We start from the raw sequence: 14,084 nt of genomic DNA, 5'->3' as shown, positions 1-14,084 counted from the left end.
ATGGGGTGGGATCAGGCCTGGAATTTGTTCAGTAAATTTAAAAAAATACTGGATTAAGGCAATCACTTAATAGTTTTGTACTTGCTTATGAATAAAACTGAGTTCCCTGTAGAATGGTTTGAGGGGTGTGAAGGACCTGCTATAAGGGCTGGATTTTAAATAGTGGTGGTTCTACATTATTTATGGATCACGAATGCCAGAGCAGCTCTGGGCAGAGCTTCCAGTGGGTTTGTGGCAGGGCAAGAGCCTCCTGCCCTCTGCGATGATTTTCCCTAAAACAGCGTGCTTTGTGTCAAGAGGAATCTCCTTCCTCTGTCACACACAAAACCTTACAAAAACCCCCCAAACACCCCAAAAACCCTCTTTAGTGTGGCCCCGGTGCCCGGCAGTTTTAGCCCCGGCAGAAATCCCCGTTCCTACAGAAGCGATGCCCCGGAAGCGCTTCCCGAGCCCGCAGCGCCTCCGGGTCGGGCCCCGGGATGGGAGCGGCGGCGGGGCTGGTGCTGCTGTGCTGCGGGGTGCTGGGGGCCCAGCGCGGTGAGAGCCCCGAAATCCCCCCTCGTATCCCCAAAATCCTCCCCTGTCTTCCCCTAAATCCTCCCTGGCGTCCCCAAAATCCCCCCTGGCCTACCCGAAATCCCCCCTGGTATCTCCAAAATCCTCCCTGGCACCCCCGGAGTCCCCGCTCGTATCCCCCTCCCGCAGCCCCTGCTGCTCCCCCAGCCTGGGATCGCTCCCTTCCCGAAAATGGGATTTTAAACGCTCTGAGCTGTGCGGACACCGATTGTTGTCACCTCTTGCAGCACACGCAGGGCCATCCCGTCACTATCTGCGGCTGGGCAGTGTTTAAAAATGAACCTTGTAGCGCATTTCTCCATTTTCAGCGCTCGGAGAGGATGGGGGGAGCATGGTGCAGCTGCCCGGGGGCACCTTCCAGATGGGATCCGTGCAGAGGAGCGGCGAGGAGGTGCCCGCCAGGGAGGTGACAGTGAAGCCCTTTGCTCTGGACAAACACCCGGTGACAAACAGGGACTTCAGGTGAGCCCGCCGAGCCTCGGGTGCCCGTGAGGAGGGGCAGGGCCAGATGTGGTGCCAGCTGTTCTGGGGCTGGTTCCTGGCGTCTGAAAGCCAATGCTTGGGTGCTCGTTAGAAAACAAAAGTGTCTGTCAATAGGAAATCATTGTCACAGGTGCAAGCTGAACCATCGTGGCAGTGTAGCTTGCAGACATACTTTTATTTCCTTTTTTTTGTCCTTTTCCTCCTCTCTTTCCTCTTTTTTTTTTCTTCTCTTTTTCATCTCCTTTTTTTCTCCTCCTTTTCTCCTCCTCTCTTCCTCTCTTTTTCTTCTCCTCCTCCTCCTGTCCTTCTCCTCTCCCTATTCTTTCCCTCTCTTCCTCCCTCTCTGCTCTTCTCCTCTCTTTTTCTCTCTTCCCTCTCTTCTCTTCCTCTCTTCTCCTCTTCCACTAACAGCAGCCACAGCTTTTATTGGCTTTTAAGGGATTTTTTTTCTCTCCACAATTATGGAAACCTGAGTGCAGGCTGAGTTTACCTGCACAGGTGACATAAAAACTATCAAATCTGTGCAAAGATGCTCACTGGAGTGTTTTATCTGTTAAATCTAAATTAAACCATCTGGAGCTGGGGGGGTCTGTAAGTTTTGTACCTTTTGCTTTGCTCTGAACTCATTGCACGAGCAGATTTGTGAGGCAGAGCTTGAAGAACTCTCACCCAGAGCATGTTGTGTTTATGCCAGGGAGTTTGTTAGAGAAAAGAAATACAAAACAGAAGCAGAAGCATTTGGCTGGAGCTTTGTCTTTGAGGATTTCGTATCTGAAGAGCTGAAAAAAAAAGTCACCCAAAAACTGGAGGTAAATCTGAATCCTATGATGAGTTTGGTGTTGCTTTTCCACTGAGGAGCAGCTGCCTCTTTGCAGAGCCTGCTGTTCTCAGGGGTTTTTCTTTAGTCTGGGGTTGTTTTGCTTTTGAACCTCAGCAGGACTGAGCTGGGGTTGATTCATGTACTCCTCTGTTCCCATGCTCTGTGAGCAGTCTGGACTCCAGGGAGCTGGGAGGAAGTAAAATGTGTTTCAAAGTACTTCAATAATCCAACTTTAATACAGAAAAACTGGACAGCATGAGCCTCTTGATCTGTTTTCACTTTTAAAAGCAGATGCCTCTGCTCTGTGCAAAAGCAGCATCCAAATGTCTGTGATAACCCAGCTCAAACTGCAGCATTTCCCAGACTAACACACCCTGCTGTGGACAGAGTCACCAGCCCAGGTGTCACCTGTTCACCTTTAATCCTGGTGTCATTTCTTTCCCCAGTCAGCCCCGTGGTGGCTGCCCATCGAGAAGGCTTTTTGGAGACAAGTGAGTAAAATCCTGGTGTGGTAAAATCCTGGTGTGATAAAATCCTGGTGTGATAAAATCCTGGTGTGGTAAAATCTTGGTGTGATAAAATTCTGGTGTGATAAAATCCTGGTGTGGTAAAATCTTGGTGTGATAAAATTCTGGTGTGGTAAAATCCTGGTGTGATAAAATCCTGGTGTGATAAAATCTTGGTGTGGTAAAATTCTGGTATGATAAAATCTTGGTGTGGTAAAATTCTGGTATGATAAAATCCTGGTGTGGTAAAATCTTGGTGTGATAAAATTCTGGTGTGATAAAATCCTGGTGTGATAAAATTCTGGTGTGGTGACTCCTCTCCATGCTGGTAGTTCATGTGTGTTGTGTGTGCTGAACCTTATTGACTAAAAATAAGTGAAAAACCATTTTCCATCCTTTCACCTCTTCCACCCCTTATTCCCTTTGTAATGCAAACTACACAAAATGAATTCCAATGTGCTTCAATCCCTCCCAGCCCTCAGGCCCTGGCTCCAGCATCAGGAACAGGCTGGATTACCCCGTGCTGCACGTGAGCTGGAACGATGCTCAGGCCTTCTGTGCGTGGCAGGGGAAGCGGCTCCCGTCGGAGGAGGAGTGGGAGTTTGCTGCCAGGGGAGGCCTGCAGCGTACGTAGCACAAGCTCTGAGCTCTTCCCAAAGCAGGCATGGAGTGCTATTAGTTCACCAGAGCCAAACCTCCCTCCAGGGATGTTTTCAGGTGTTGGTCTAGGGGGGTTTGAACCACCTCTTTTGGCCTGAGAGGGTGGTAATATTAATAATGATTAAAATAAATTAATAAAACTTCAGTGTCCTAAGCTGAGTAGAAAAGGACAATCCTAAAAGCCTGGCTGGAATGACCCAGGGTTAACAATTGCCTTTTCCTCCCTGGCAGAAAGGATGTATCCCTGGGGAAACAAGTTCCAGGCAAACCGTACAAACCTGTGGCAGGTAAGAGCCTAAAGATCATCCCATCCATGCTGGGCTGTCCTCAGGGAGGGTTTCACTCAGCCACTGGGGGTACTGAAACTGAGCTTCTGAGGGGGTGTAAAAATACTCTCAGAGGGAGCAGGCTCAGCCCATCTTCCCTGGGAAACCAAGATTTTACTGCTTCTAAAAATTCACACAAAATTTGTTTGAAGAGGGAACATGGGACAACTTCAGGTGGTTGATCTCTCTTGAGCAACATCAATTGCCACCAGAGAGTTATTTGCCTGCTTGGAGTGTGGCACAGCCCTGTGAGGAGCAGGATTTGGGGTTGTTCCTGGGGTGGTTCTTTGCTGGCAGTGATCTCTGTTCCCCCAGGGTGATTTCCCTCGGGGGGACACGGCTGAGGACGGCTACCACGGCGTCTCCCCGGTGACAGCCTTCCCTGCCCAGAACAGCTACGGTACACAGCGCCCTCACCCTGCTCTGGGGATGCCATCTCCTCCCTCCATTCATGTTAATTATCAGATCCTGGAGCTGGGCAGGGTTTAGATGTGTGGGATCTGGAGCAGAGGAAAAGCATCGATGGTTGGGGCTGGAGTTGGCTGAGGTGCACCTGCTGCGCTTCAGGCACCAAAGCACCTCCTTTTAATTAAAACTGGGTTGTTTTACAACTCAGTGGGATGTAAAACAATTCCAAGGACATTTTCTGACTGCCATGTCCTTGTGCACATGGGAAATGATGACACATTTAAGTTTAAAATAAGTGAGGAATTTCTTCAGCCTCACCATTAAACCACGCTCTTGAACAGCTCCTTTGAACGTTGTTCCCCCTCCTATTCACCAAATTTACCTTTCTTGCCCACCTGCTCTCCTAATGCTGACACAAAACCATCTCAGGGCTCTATGACCTGCTGGGAAACACCTGGGAATGGACAGCATCAGAATTCCCAGCTCCAGGAAGGGCATCCAGGGCTCAGAAGATGCAGGTGCTGAGAGGGGCCTCGTGGATTGACACTGCAGATGGCTCTGCAAACCACAGAGCTCGTGTCACCACCAGGTAGGTCTGGCCAGAGCCCAGGTGTTGCTGCACAAGGATTTTCTCTGGGTTGGTTTTATTTTAAAAGATGTTTGTTTGTTCCTACACGATATTTTTGAGAAGCAGTTGGGAGAGCACACTACAAATATGGCTAAAACCACCCCTGCTATAAATCCATTCCTAAATGCTTCTCAAATCATGTGTTTTCCAACAGGTATTAATACTGAAATGCTAATTTTCCCTAAGTCATTATGGGGAATTGAATGATGTTTCTAGGCTATTCTAGCAGGTCACATTAAGGTTGTGAGTGTTGTAACATATTAGGGATATGTGTAATGAGGAAGGATCCCTAATTTTGGGTCTCTTTTTCCCCTGTGAGGATGGGGAACACACCAGACTCTGCCTCTGACAACCTCAGCTTCCGCTGCGCTGCCGACATCGCGCCCGTGCCAGCCTGGAAAAGCCAGAGCAAAGCTGAGCTCTGAGGGCTCCCTGGGAACACCTGAGGCGTTTTCTCCTGTGGAGATGAACAGTAACCCCCCCCCCAGCTGTCACTTCCATTAAACCCCAATTGTTTCTAAAGTTAAAAATAATTTCAACCTTTTCAGTGCTGGGATGTCTGGGTGGGAGCAGTGATCGGGAAGGCAGGAAGGGGGGTTTGTCTTTGGTGTCCTTTTGGTGTGGGAGATGCTCCAGCTCTCCTGTGTTGTCCATGTAAAGCAGAGGGAGGCATGTGTGGGACTGGGCCAGAGCTGCTCTGACCTCCAGCCCCAGTGAGGGGACACCCAGAGCCCCCTGTGACCATCAGGGTGGGGCTGCCAGGGGGGGAAGTGATGTGGGCACATAATCAGTCCCCATTCCCTTGGGAATTCACAGCTTTGGAGCAGTTCTGAGCCTTCCCAGAAGCAAAACAAGGCACCTTGATTGGCATTGGAGCAGTGACAAAATGCTGTGTGTGACAAAGCAGTGCCCCACCTCTCCCAGGAGTTATAACCAGTACAAACTCTCTGTACACGAGCTCTGCACCAAACCTGACCAGGAGCCTCGACCACAAGGGTGGGCAAGAACACTGCTCAGGGATCCCTCATCCACCTCCAGCTGTCCTAAAACAGGCACTGCAGGTGCTTGAGGGCTGAGCCTTCCCCACGGAGAGCTGCAGCTGGTTCTGGCTCTGTTAAATGTGGCTTCTCCAAACCCATTCCTCCAGCGAGACACACCCCAGAAATCACCATGTTGTTTTCCAAGATTTTACTCGCCTTACTGTGAGCCAAACCAGGGGCTGGGGCAGGGATCAGAACAGCCCCTCCTCGGTGGCCAGGGTGAGCAGGATGGCCTTGCAGGTGTTCTCAAAGAGGGCAGCTCTGTTCTGGGCCTCCCCCTTCTTCACCCAGTGGCGGTAGGTGCGGAAGGCGCAGGCGTCGATGAGCTTGCGGACGGGCTTGAGGGCGTAGGGGTCCCTGACCACCAACTCCCTGGTCACTGACTTCACCTGCCTGTACTGGTAGTAAATCCTCACCGAGGCCAGCACGGTCAGGCAGATCACCTGGGGCACAGGGAACAGCCTGGCAGTCAGGGGAATCCTCCCAGAGCAGCCTGGGGTTCAAGGGAATTCCCACAACAGCCTGGGATTCCCACAACAGCCTGGCATTCAGGGGAATCTCAACAATCCTGGGATTCAGGGGAATCCTCCCACAACAGCCTGGCAGTCAGGGGAATCCTCCCAGAGCAGCCTGGCATTCAAGGGAATTCCCACAACAGCCTGGAATTCCCACAACAGCCTGGCATTCAGGGGAATCCCCCCACAAAAGCCTGGGATTCAAGGGAATTCTCCCACAAAAGCCTGGGATTCAGGGGAATCCTTCCACAACAGCCTGGCATTCAGGAGAATCCTTCCAACAGCCCTGGGATTCAAGGGAATTCTCACCACAACAGCCAGGAATTCCCACAACAGCCTGGGATTCAGAGGAATTCTCACACAGCAGCCTGGGATTCAGAGGAATCTCAACATTCAGGGGAATCCTCCCACAACAGCCTGGCAGTCGGGGGAATTCTCCCATAAAAGCTTGGGATTCAAGGGAATTCTCCCACAACAGCCTGGCATTCAGGGGAATTTTCCCCACAACAGCCTGGGATTCATGGGAATCCTCCCACAACAGCCTGGCAGTCAGGGGAATTCTCCCAGAACAGCCTGGGGTTCAAGGGAATCCCCACAATGGAGTGGTCCCAATGCATCCCCCCGTGTGGGGGAGTCAGGAGGAGCTCAGTGCCTGGCACAGTTTAGTTTCTGCAGGGCTGGCAAAGGGCAGGGGTTCATGCCAGGGAATCACAGAGTCACAGCATGGTTTGAGTTAAAGGGGAATTTAAAGCCCATTTTACTCCCTGGCATGGGCAGTCTTCACCTATCCCAGGTTGCTCCAAGCCCTGTCTGACCTGGCCTTGGAACCTTCCAGGGATGGGCAGTCAGGTTCTCTGGGAAACCTCTGCCAGGGCCTCAGCACTCTCACAGCCAAGAATTTCTCCCCACTATCCCATCTGACCCTGGCCTCTGGCAGTGGGAAGCCATTCCCCTTGCCCTGTCACTCCATCCTTTATCCAAAGTTCCTCTCCAGCTCTCTTGGAGCCCCTTTAGGCAATGGAAGGTGCTCCAAGGTCTCCCTGGAACCTTCTCTTCTCCAGGCTGAACTCTGCAGCTCTTTCAATGTTCTTGGAGGTGAGAGGCAGTTTCTCCCTTAACTCCCTCCTGCGAGGGAGTGCCTGGTCTGCACCCAGGCTGCAGAGCCATCCCCATCAGCCTTACCCAAACCCCCAGTTTCTCCCAAACCCATCCCACTGCTGGCTCCTGCAGCTCCCAGCCTCATCCCCACCTTGAATTTGCGGAAGGGGCTGAAGTGCCGGACCTCCTCCACGTCGTACTGCTGGAAGAAGGGGTGTGCCAGCGCCTCGCCCGCCGTGTACCGCTGCCGCGGGTCCACCACCAGGAACCGCGAGATCTGCAGGGGGAGCCGCTCACTCTGGGCTATCCCAGGGCTCTGCAACGCCCCCTGCACTCCAGGTTTTCCCAGCCCGAGCACCTACCAGGTCCTTGACGGTGTCGGAGCGATCATCCCACTCCGGGGAGCCGAACTGGTAATCGCCGTTCATGATCATGCGCAGCATCAGCATCTGCTTGCGGTGCCAGAAGGGCGGCGAGCCGGCCAGCAGGGTGTACATGATCACCCCCGTGCTCCACCTGTGGGCAGCAGGGTGTACACGATCACCCCCGTGCTCCAGGTGTGGGCAGCAGGGTGTGCATGGTCACCCCTGTGCTCCAGCTGTGGGCAGCAGGGTGTGCATGGTCACCCCCGTGCTCCACCTGTGGGCAGCAGGGTGTGCATGGTCACCCCCGTGCTCCACCTGTGGGCAGCAGGGTGTGCATGATCACCCCCGTGCTCCACCTGTGAGCAGCAGGGTGTGCATGGTCACCCCCGTGGGCAGCAGGGTGTACATGATCATCCCCGTGCTCCAGCTGTGGGCAGCAGGGTGTGCATGGTCACCCCCATGCTCCAGGTGTGGGCAGCCCACACGGAGCCTCCAGCACCCCTGTGCCACCCCCGGGCACCCAGCTGGCTCTGCACCCCAGGGGAAACCAGCAGGGAAACTGGAAGCACCTGGAAAACCAGCAGGGAACTGCCCTGCGTGTGCCTGGGGAGGGGGGTTTGAGCTGAGCTGGTGGGGAATTGTTCCCTGGATGCCTTGAGATGGAGTATTTGGGCCTTGCAGAGATTTTTAGGGAAGGGAGTGGGGTTTGGTGGTGCCAGCCAGGCTGGATGAGCTCAGGCTGTGCAGTGCCAGGTGTCCTGGCTCAGACTGGAAAGGGGATGAAATGCCCTGCTGTGTGTCACAACTCTGACCACTGCAGCCTGAAGCCACCAGAGGTGGTGGCAAAGTCCCTGCAGAGCTCTGGTGAGCTGCCCTGAGCTGGCTGCTCTCTCAGGGGCTGCACAAGGTGTTTAAAACCCCCGTGTCTTGGAGCTCAGCCCAAACTGACTTCCATGAACAGGGAGTGTTGCTTTCACTCCCACAATGGGACAAAGTGAGGAGATGGGTTTGTCCCCAGGCTGGTGCTCCCCCTGCTCTCTGCCAGAACCCCCTGGTGACCCAGACAGCCCCTCACAGCCACCAATACTGGCTTTGGGTGCATCATTTCATTCTTTCCAAACACTCCAACAGGTCCCCATGGGCACAGTCCTGGCCGTGCCTCAAACCACGTGTGTGTGTTTAGGGAACATCACTCACATATCCACCTCCTTCCCGTAGCCTTGGTGCTCATCATCCATGGAGCACTGCAGGATCTCGGGGGCCAGGTAGCCAGGAGTGCCACAGATCTCTGTGGGGACAGGGACACAGGGCACAGCATCAACCCAGGTGCCATTCCCACCCACTCCAGGCTGCCCATGGTGGGATCTTTGCAGGGATGGTGCTCATAGGGAGGAATTGCAACCTGTGTGCATCTCACTGGTGACTTTTTTGGTGAATTATTGTGGCTTAAAAGTGAGCAAAAGAAAATTATATGGATGCTTGTGAGAGGGGATGCTTGTTGTTGGGTATGTGGCTCTTTGCATGTAGGAGTTGGGTAAAACAATGGGGCAGTAAGTGGATGAGGTAATGGGGATCAGCTGGAGGAAAAAAGAAGTGGAATGGATTAGGATGGTTTTCCTAAAGATCAGCAACTTTTTCATGGCAAGGAGAGAGGTGTGGAGACTGTGTGCAGGCAGAACTTGTGTGTGAGGACAGCAAAAGCAGCCAAACAGCACCAATTTGCACCCCCAGGTGAGATTGGTGACAAAGGAGAGAGTGGGGCTGGAAAAACTCACTAGCCCAGCATCCCCCTACCTCACCAGCCCCTTACCTTTGAGCTTCTCATTCTCATTCAGCTGGCAGGAGAAGCCAAAATCTGTCAGCTTGATGTTCATGTCATCATCCAGCAGGATGTTCTCCGGCTTCAGGTCCCGGTGGACGATGTTGATGGAGTGCAGGTACTGGATCACTTCCAGCAGCGCTCGCATGATCTTCCTGGGGATGGGGACAGCTCATTCCCTGTCCCAAACACCCACTGGCACCACCATCCCAGGGAAGGGGACAGGGACAGTGCACAGGGACACAGCCCAGGGTGCTGTGCTCTCCCCTCTAAGCACACTCTGCTCTTGCAAGGTGATTTGTGCACCTGGCCTTACCTGGTTTCTTTCTCGCTCAAGGTGACTTTCTCAGTGAGGTAGTCAAAGAGCTCCCCTCTCTTCATCCTGCATGAGGGAGGGGACACAGAGTCAGGCAGAGGCTGAGCTGCAACAGCAAACCAGCCCTGAGTCCCTGGGGAGGATCAGTCAGGGGTTTGTGCCCCTTAACAGCCCAAAATAACTTTCATAACAAGGGGTAAAAGTGCCTTTATGTATTTCAGTCAAATATCAGGCAGAATGAGAAGAAGCTGTGCCAGGTTTTGGATGCACAATTGTCAAGGTTGAAAAAGATCTCTAAGATCACCAAGTCCAACCATCAAAGATGGGGCAGGGATGGGGCTCTCCCAGTGCCATCCCACTCCTCTGACATCCACTTCACTGTCCTGGCATTGGGAATTGTGACTTTGCAGACACCCTGGTCCCACTGAGCATATAAATAACCCTCAGGGGTGCGTGACAGCTCCCACCAAAGGTTACAGGGAAACCCGAGCAGTGCTGAGCCGCTGACAGAGGGAAAACAGTGCTGGCAGCAGAGCTGCAATGAGCTTGCAGTAATTGGGGCTTGATTCTACCTTAAGGGCTGCTTGTCCCTCCACTTTGCCATTTTTGGGCCATAAAAAGCTGGGACCAATCTGCAGAGAGAGAGTGGGCCCAGGGTGCTGAGCCAGCTGGTACTTACAGGTCAAACACCAAGAAGAAGAAGGTGCTGGATTCATAGCTGTCCTTCAGCTGGACTGTAATAAAGCACAGGGGCTGTGAGCACAGTGTGAGTCTATCAATGGACTAAAAATCCAGTTAAACTACTAACTGAGTTAATGAGGAGTTGATCTTCACAAGTGTTGTGCTTGGGAGGCAACCTGGGGGCACTGCTGGGGTGTGTGTGTGGAGGGAGAGCAAACAACACTCTGAGCAGGTGCCTGGCATTTCACCCCAAAAACCCTTCCTGGGGATTGGTTTTGGGGTCCCCTCTGCCCTGAGGAACACACAGGGCAGAAATTGCTAATTGAGTTAATGAGGAGCTGATCTTCACAAGTGTTGTGCTTGGGAGGCAACCTGGGGGCACTGCTGGGGTGTGTGTGTGGAGGGAGAGCAAACAACACTCTGAGCAGTGCCTGGCATTTCACCCCAAAAACCCTTCTGGGGACTGGTTTTGGGGTCCCCTCTGCCCTGAAGAACACACAGGGCAGAAATTGCCCTGAAGGGATGCTCAAGGCCTGACTTACTGACGTTGGGGTGGCCTGAGACCTTGCGGAGGATGTCGATCTCCTTGGTGGTGGCTTCGCGCAGCTCCTGCACCTCCTTGGGGGAGATGTTCCCCGCCGTGATGTCGATGATCTTCACGGCATATTCCTGCCTCGTGGTTTTGTGGATGCACCTCCGGACCACGCTGCTCACCCCCCTGCCAGGGACAACAGGGACAAAAGGGGGGGTCCATCCCTGCCTGCCCAGCCACCGGCACCTGGGCTGGCTGGGATTTTCATGCACCAGCAGGTCTCGCTCTGTCACCCTGTCTCGGTGGGACAGAAGGTTTTGAGCTGATGGAAAGTGCTGTTCCATGCTATTTTTAGCCCCATGCTGCTGTGGGCCCTGTTTGTATCAGATTCCCAGGGAACACTGTTCCTATGTGGCACTGGGGGATGTGAAACCAAAACAAGCTGCTTGCCAAAAATAAAGTTTTACCTGCCCAAAACCTCCTTCGGCTCATATTTTTCATAAAACTCCTTGGATGAGTTCCAGTCTGGTAGATCTTCTTCCTTGGTCATCTCTGGCTCCTGTCAAGGCAGCACTCTGGGCTTGTCTAAGGGCAGAAAGGAGCTGCAAGGAAAAAAGAGCCAGGATGGGCACACACTGCCCCCAGAGCTGGGATCAACAATCCCTTATGGAAGAAAAAAACACTGAGGAGGAAGGAAGAGAAGGAAGATCCTGGACCAACCAAAGGGAGTGTTTTGCTGCTTGGAAAAGCCAAGCTTTGCCCTTGGAATGCTGCAGAGATCCCACTGGGAACAGGAGAAACCCCACTGGATTCCCTGATAGCCTGGCTGTCCCCAGGGGCAGAACCAGCCTGGCTGGGGCCAAGGCTTTGGGAAATGCTGCAGCACCCCAAAACCTCATCCCTTCCCTGTGCCCAGCTCACAGCAGCAGCTTCCAGAAACAGCACCCCCCACCAACACCACCCCAAGTGGAGGCTGGAATCTGCCCCTGTTGTTTTTCTCTTTCTTTTCCTTATTATTTTTAAGCAGCAAGAGGGGCTGGGCAGGTCAGGGTGCAGGTGGGGACAGAGGGACTGGGGACAGTGGGAGCTGAGCCAGCGTGAGGACAGCAGCTCAAAGAGCTCCCTCAGACACTCCTGTGCAGCTGCCAGCAGCCTCCACAACTCCTGAAAGGCTCTTGTCCCATTTCTTTTTCCTATTTCAGGCTTGGAGGGATTTTTATACAGCTCGTTTCTGTGCCCATACACGGAGTCTGGGCAGTTAGGATGGAAAGCAGTTTTACAAGCCTGGGCAGCAAAGTTGTCCCTTTGGGATGATAGTTTGTTGCTGGGGAGGGGACAGAGGTGGGCAGGAGATCCCCAGTTCTGTGAGCTTCCCTTTGCCCTCCTCTCAATAGCTCTGCCAGGGCACTGGCAGTTCTAAATACATTTAAATCTCATTAGCAATACGTTATCTCTCCTGACCTGGTTTTAAGGACCAAAGTATGTTTTGGCTGCTGCGGCCAGTGATGTCTAAAAAGGACTGGAGCATTTCTAAACAACCATGAACTTAACTTACAGAGTTTTAGTTATTGGAAATATTGTGAGTAATGCCAAACCAAGCTGAAATCACAAAGGAGAGGCAGGACCAGGAAGTAGGGAAAATAAAATATCTCTGAGGTGGTGGGGGGGGGGGGGGTTGTCACCAAAATCTGATTATTTCTGAAAATCCAGGTGCTGGGGGTTGGTATTGTGGGGAAGGGCTGGGGAGCATCCACTGGGGAGCACTGCCCGGAATCTGCGCGCTGCCTTATCCTGCCAGGGAAGAACCCGGGAGTTTGTTTAAAACACCCTGGAATTATAAAAGCAGCAGGTGCAGGGCTCTAACGGGACACTCTGGGTTCACCAGCAGAGTGCAAGGGGGGTCCTGAGGGGATTTTCTGCCGGGGGGAACGCCGAGGGTGAGGCGCTGGGCATCGCCCCCCGCCCGCAGCTGGGAGGATCTCCGAGCACAACAAAGATATTCAAATATCAGTTGGAATAAACCCGCAAAGCTCAAGAAAAACCAAGCTTTCAGGCCGGTAGGGGAACGCGGCCCCTCTCCCTCAGACCCTCCGGCGCTGACCCGGAGCCAAAGAACGCTGAGCACGGGAGATTCCCGGGGCAGGACCCCCCTCACAACCCTCCCTCAGCGCCGCCCGCTCCTCACCTCGCTGAGGGCAGCGCCGGGCCGGGCCCGGGCCTGGGAGCCGCCGGGAGCCGAGCGCTCAGGGCCGGCCGCCGCCGCCCGGCCCCGGAGAAAGCGCAGCGCGACTTGGCAGCGGCGGGAGCCGGGCGGGCATGGCCGGCCAACGGGCAAGGGGGGGCCGGGGGCCGCCCCGGAGCTGCTGCGGAGCTTCCCCGGTTTAACCCTTCCGCCGCCGAGCACGGCGCGGCCCCGGCTCCTCCTCCCCGGGGGCGTTGCTGAGGGGCCGCCGGGAGCTGCGGCTGCCCCGGGCATGGGGAAGCTCGGCCGGGAGGGGCTGCGGGACGGGGAATGGGAACGGCGGGACGGAGCTTGAAGGGCAGCCGGGCCCAGAACTGCCGCCGTGAGCACCGAACCGCTCTGTGCGCACCCAGCGCCAGCTCCGGGCGCCTCTTGGACACCTCCACAACTTCTCTGGGAAATTATTCCAATGCCTGACCACCCAAACAGTATTTTTTTTTTTTTTCTCCTAATATCTAACCGAATTTCCCCTGCCCACTTCCTCTTGTCACGGATTGGCCCAAACCGCCCACTGGTTTTATTTCAGTTTCACTAGGAAGGTAAAACACCCCAGAAATGAGATGGGAGCTTGATCGGCAGACGCGAAGCTGCTCCTGTCACAGTTCTGTTCTCATCCCCGCTGTGTGAGGTGACTCCTCTCCCTTCTGAACACTGCTTTAATCTTTTCACTTTCAGAACTGCAAGTGAGAGGTGAAGTGCTTTAGGAACAGGCAGAACACCCAACAGCATAACAGCACATCAGGGGAAACAGGTAATGCTAGGGAAAGTATTTTTAACAGAACTGCGCTTCTCAGAGCAGGGTTATTCCCCACCACAGTTCCTCCTTATCCAGGCTTTTCCAGTGATGTCCAGGAGGGTGTTTACTTTATCAGCCCCAAGGATTTGAGCAAGGTGTGATGTGGCAGCTCCCTCCGATGGGAAAAGGATGGTTTGCACTTTACATCGGTAAATACTTTAAAAATAATTATTATTTTCATGTAGCAGGAGTGGCTTTGTTGCATGCTTGAGCCAGGCAGGAGGGAAGGCTACAGGAACTTCATCTCATGTTCAGTCCTATTACACCACAAAA

General features: G+C 53.6%; 2 protein-coding genes across 4 annotated transcripts; one reads left to right on the top strand and one right to left on the bottom strand.

Annotated features, from left to right (window-relative positions):
- Positions 1-439: 439 nt before the first annotated feature.
- SUMF2 (sulfatase modifying factor 2) lies at positions 440-5,456 on the top strand. Of its 2 annotated transcripts, none has more exons than XM_077188577.1 (9): positions 440-537; positions 885-1,038; positions 1,754-1,868; positions 2,326-2,370; positions 2,861-3,011; positions 3,277-3,332; positions 3,687-3,771; positions 4,209-4,368; positions 4,727-5,456. In XM_077188577.1, the coding sequence occupies exons 1-9, from the start codon at positions 480-482 to the stop codon at positions 4,830-4,832; spliced, it is 930 nt and encodes a 309-aa protein (XP_077044692.1). In that variant the 5' UTR covers positions 440-479; the 3' UTR covers positions 4,833-5,456. The 2 variants fall into 2 exon arrangements, with proteins under 2 accessions (XP_077044692.1, XP_054502907.2); XM_054646932.2 differs by having other exon boundaries at positions 453-537; positions 804-1,038.
- A 124-nt stretch (positions 5,457-5,580) lies between these two features.
- Positions 5,581-13,214, bottom strand: PHKG1 (phosphorylase kinase catalytic subunit gamma 1). Of its 2 annotated transcripts, none has more exons than XM_077188576.1 (10): positions 12,959-13,214; positions 11,241-11,358; positions 10,784-10,959; positions 10,240-10,294; positions 9,561-9,626; positions 9,236-9,399; positions 8,623-8,713; positions 7,423-7,576; positions 7,212-7,337; positions 5,581-5,890 (listed from the first exon to the last, which is right to left on the bottom strand). In XM_077188576.1, exons 2-10 carry the CDS (start codon positions 11,321-11,323, stop codon positions 5,639-5,641), a joined length of 1,167 nt encoding a protein of 388 aa, XP_077044691.1. In that variant the 5' UTR covers positions 11,324-11,358; positions 12,959-13,214; the 3' UTR covers positions 5,581-5,638. The 2 variants fall into 2 exon arrangements, with proteins under 2 accessions (XP_077044691.1, XP_054502912.1); XM_054646937.2 differs by having other exon boundaries at positions 11,241-11,375; positions 12,959-13,213.
- Positions 13,215-14,084: the final 870 nt, after the last annotated feature.

This window comes from Agelaius phoeniceus, chromosome 20, assembly GCF_051311805.1.
Source record: "Agelaius phoeniceus isolate bAgePho1 chromosome 20, bAgePho1.hap1, whole genome shotgun sequence".
Lineage (NCBI taxonomy): Eukaryota > Metazoa > Chordata > Aves > Passeriformes > Icteridae > Agelaius > Agelaius phoeniceus.
The sequence above is the reverse complement of the archived record's forward strand: the minus strand, read 5'-3'. Positions and strand labels throughout refer to the sequence as shown.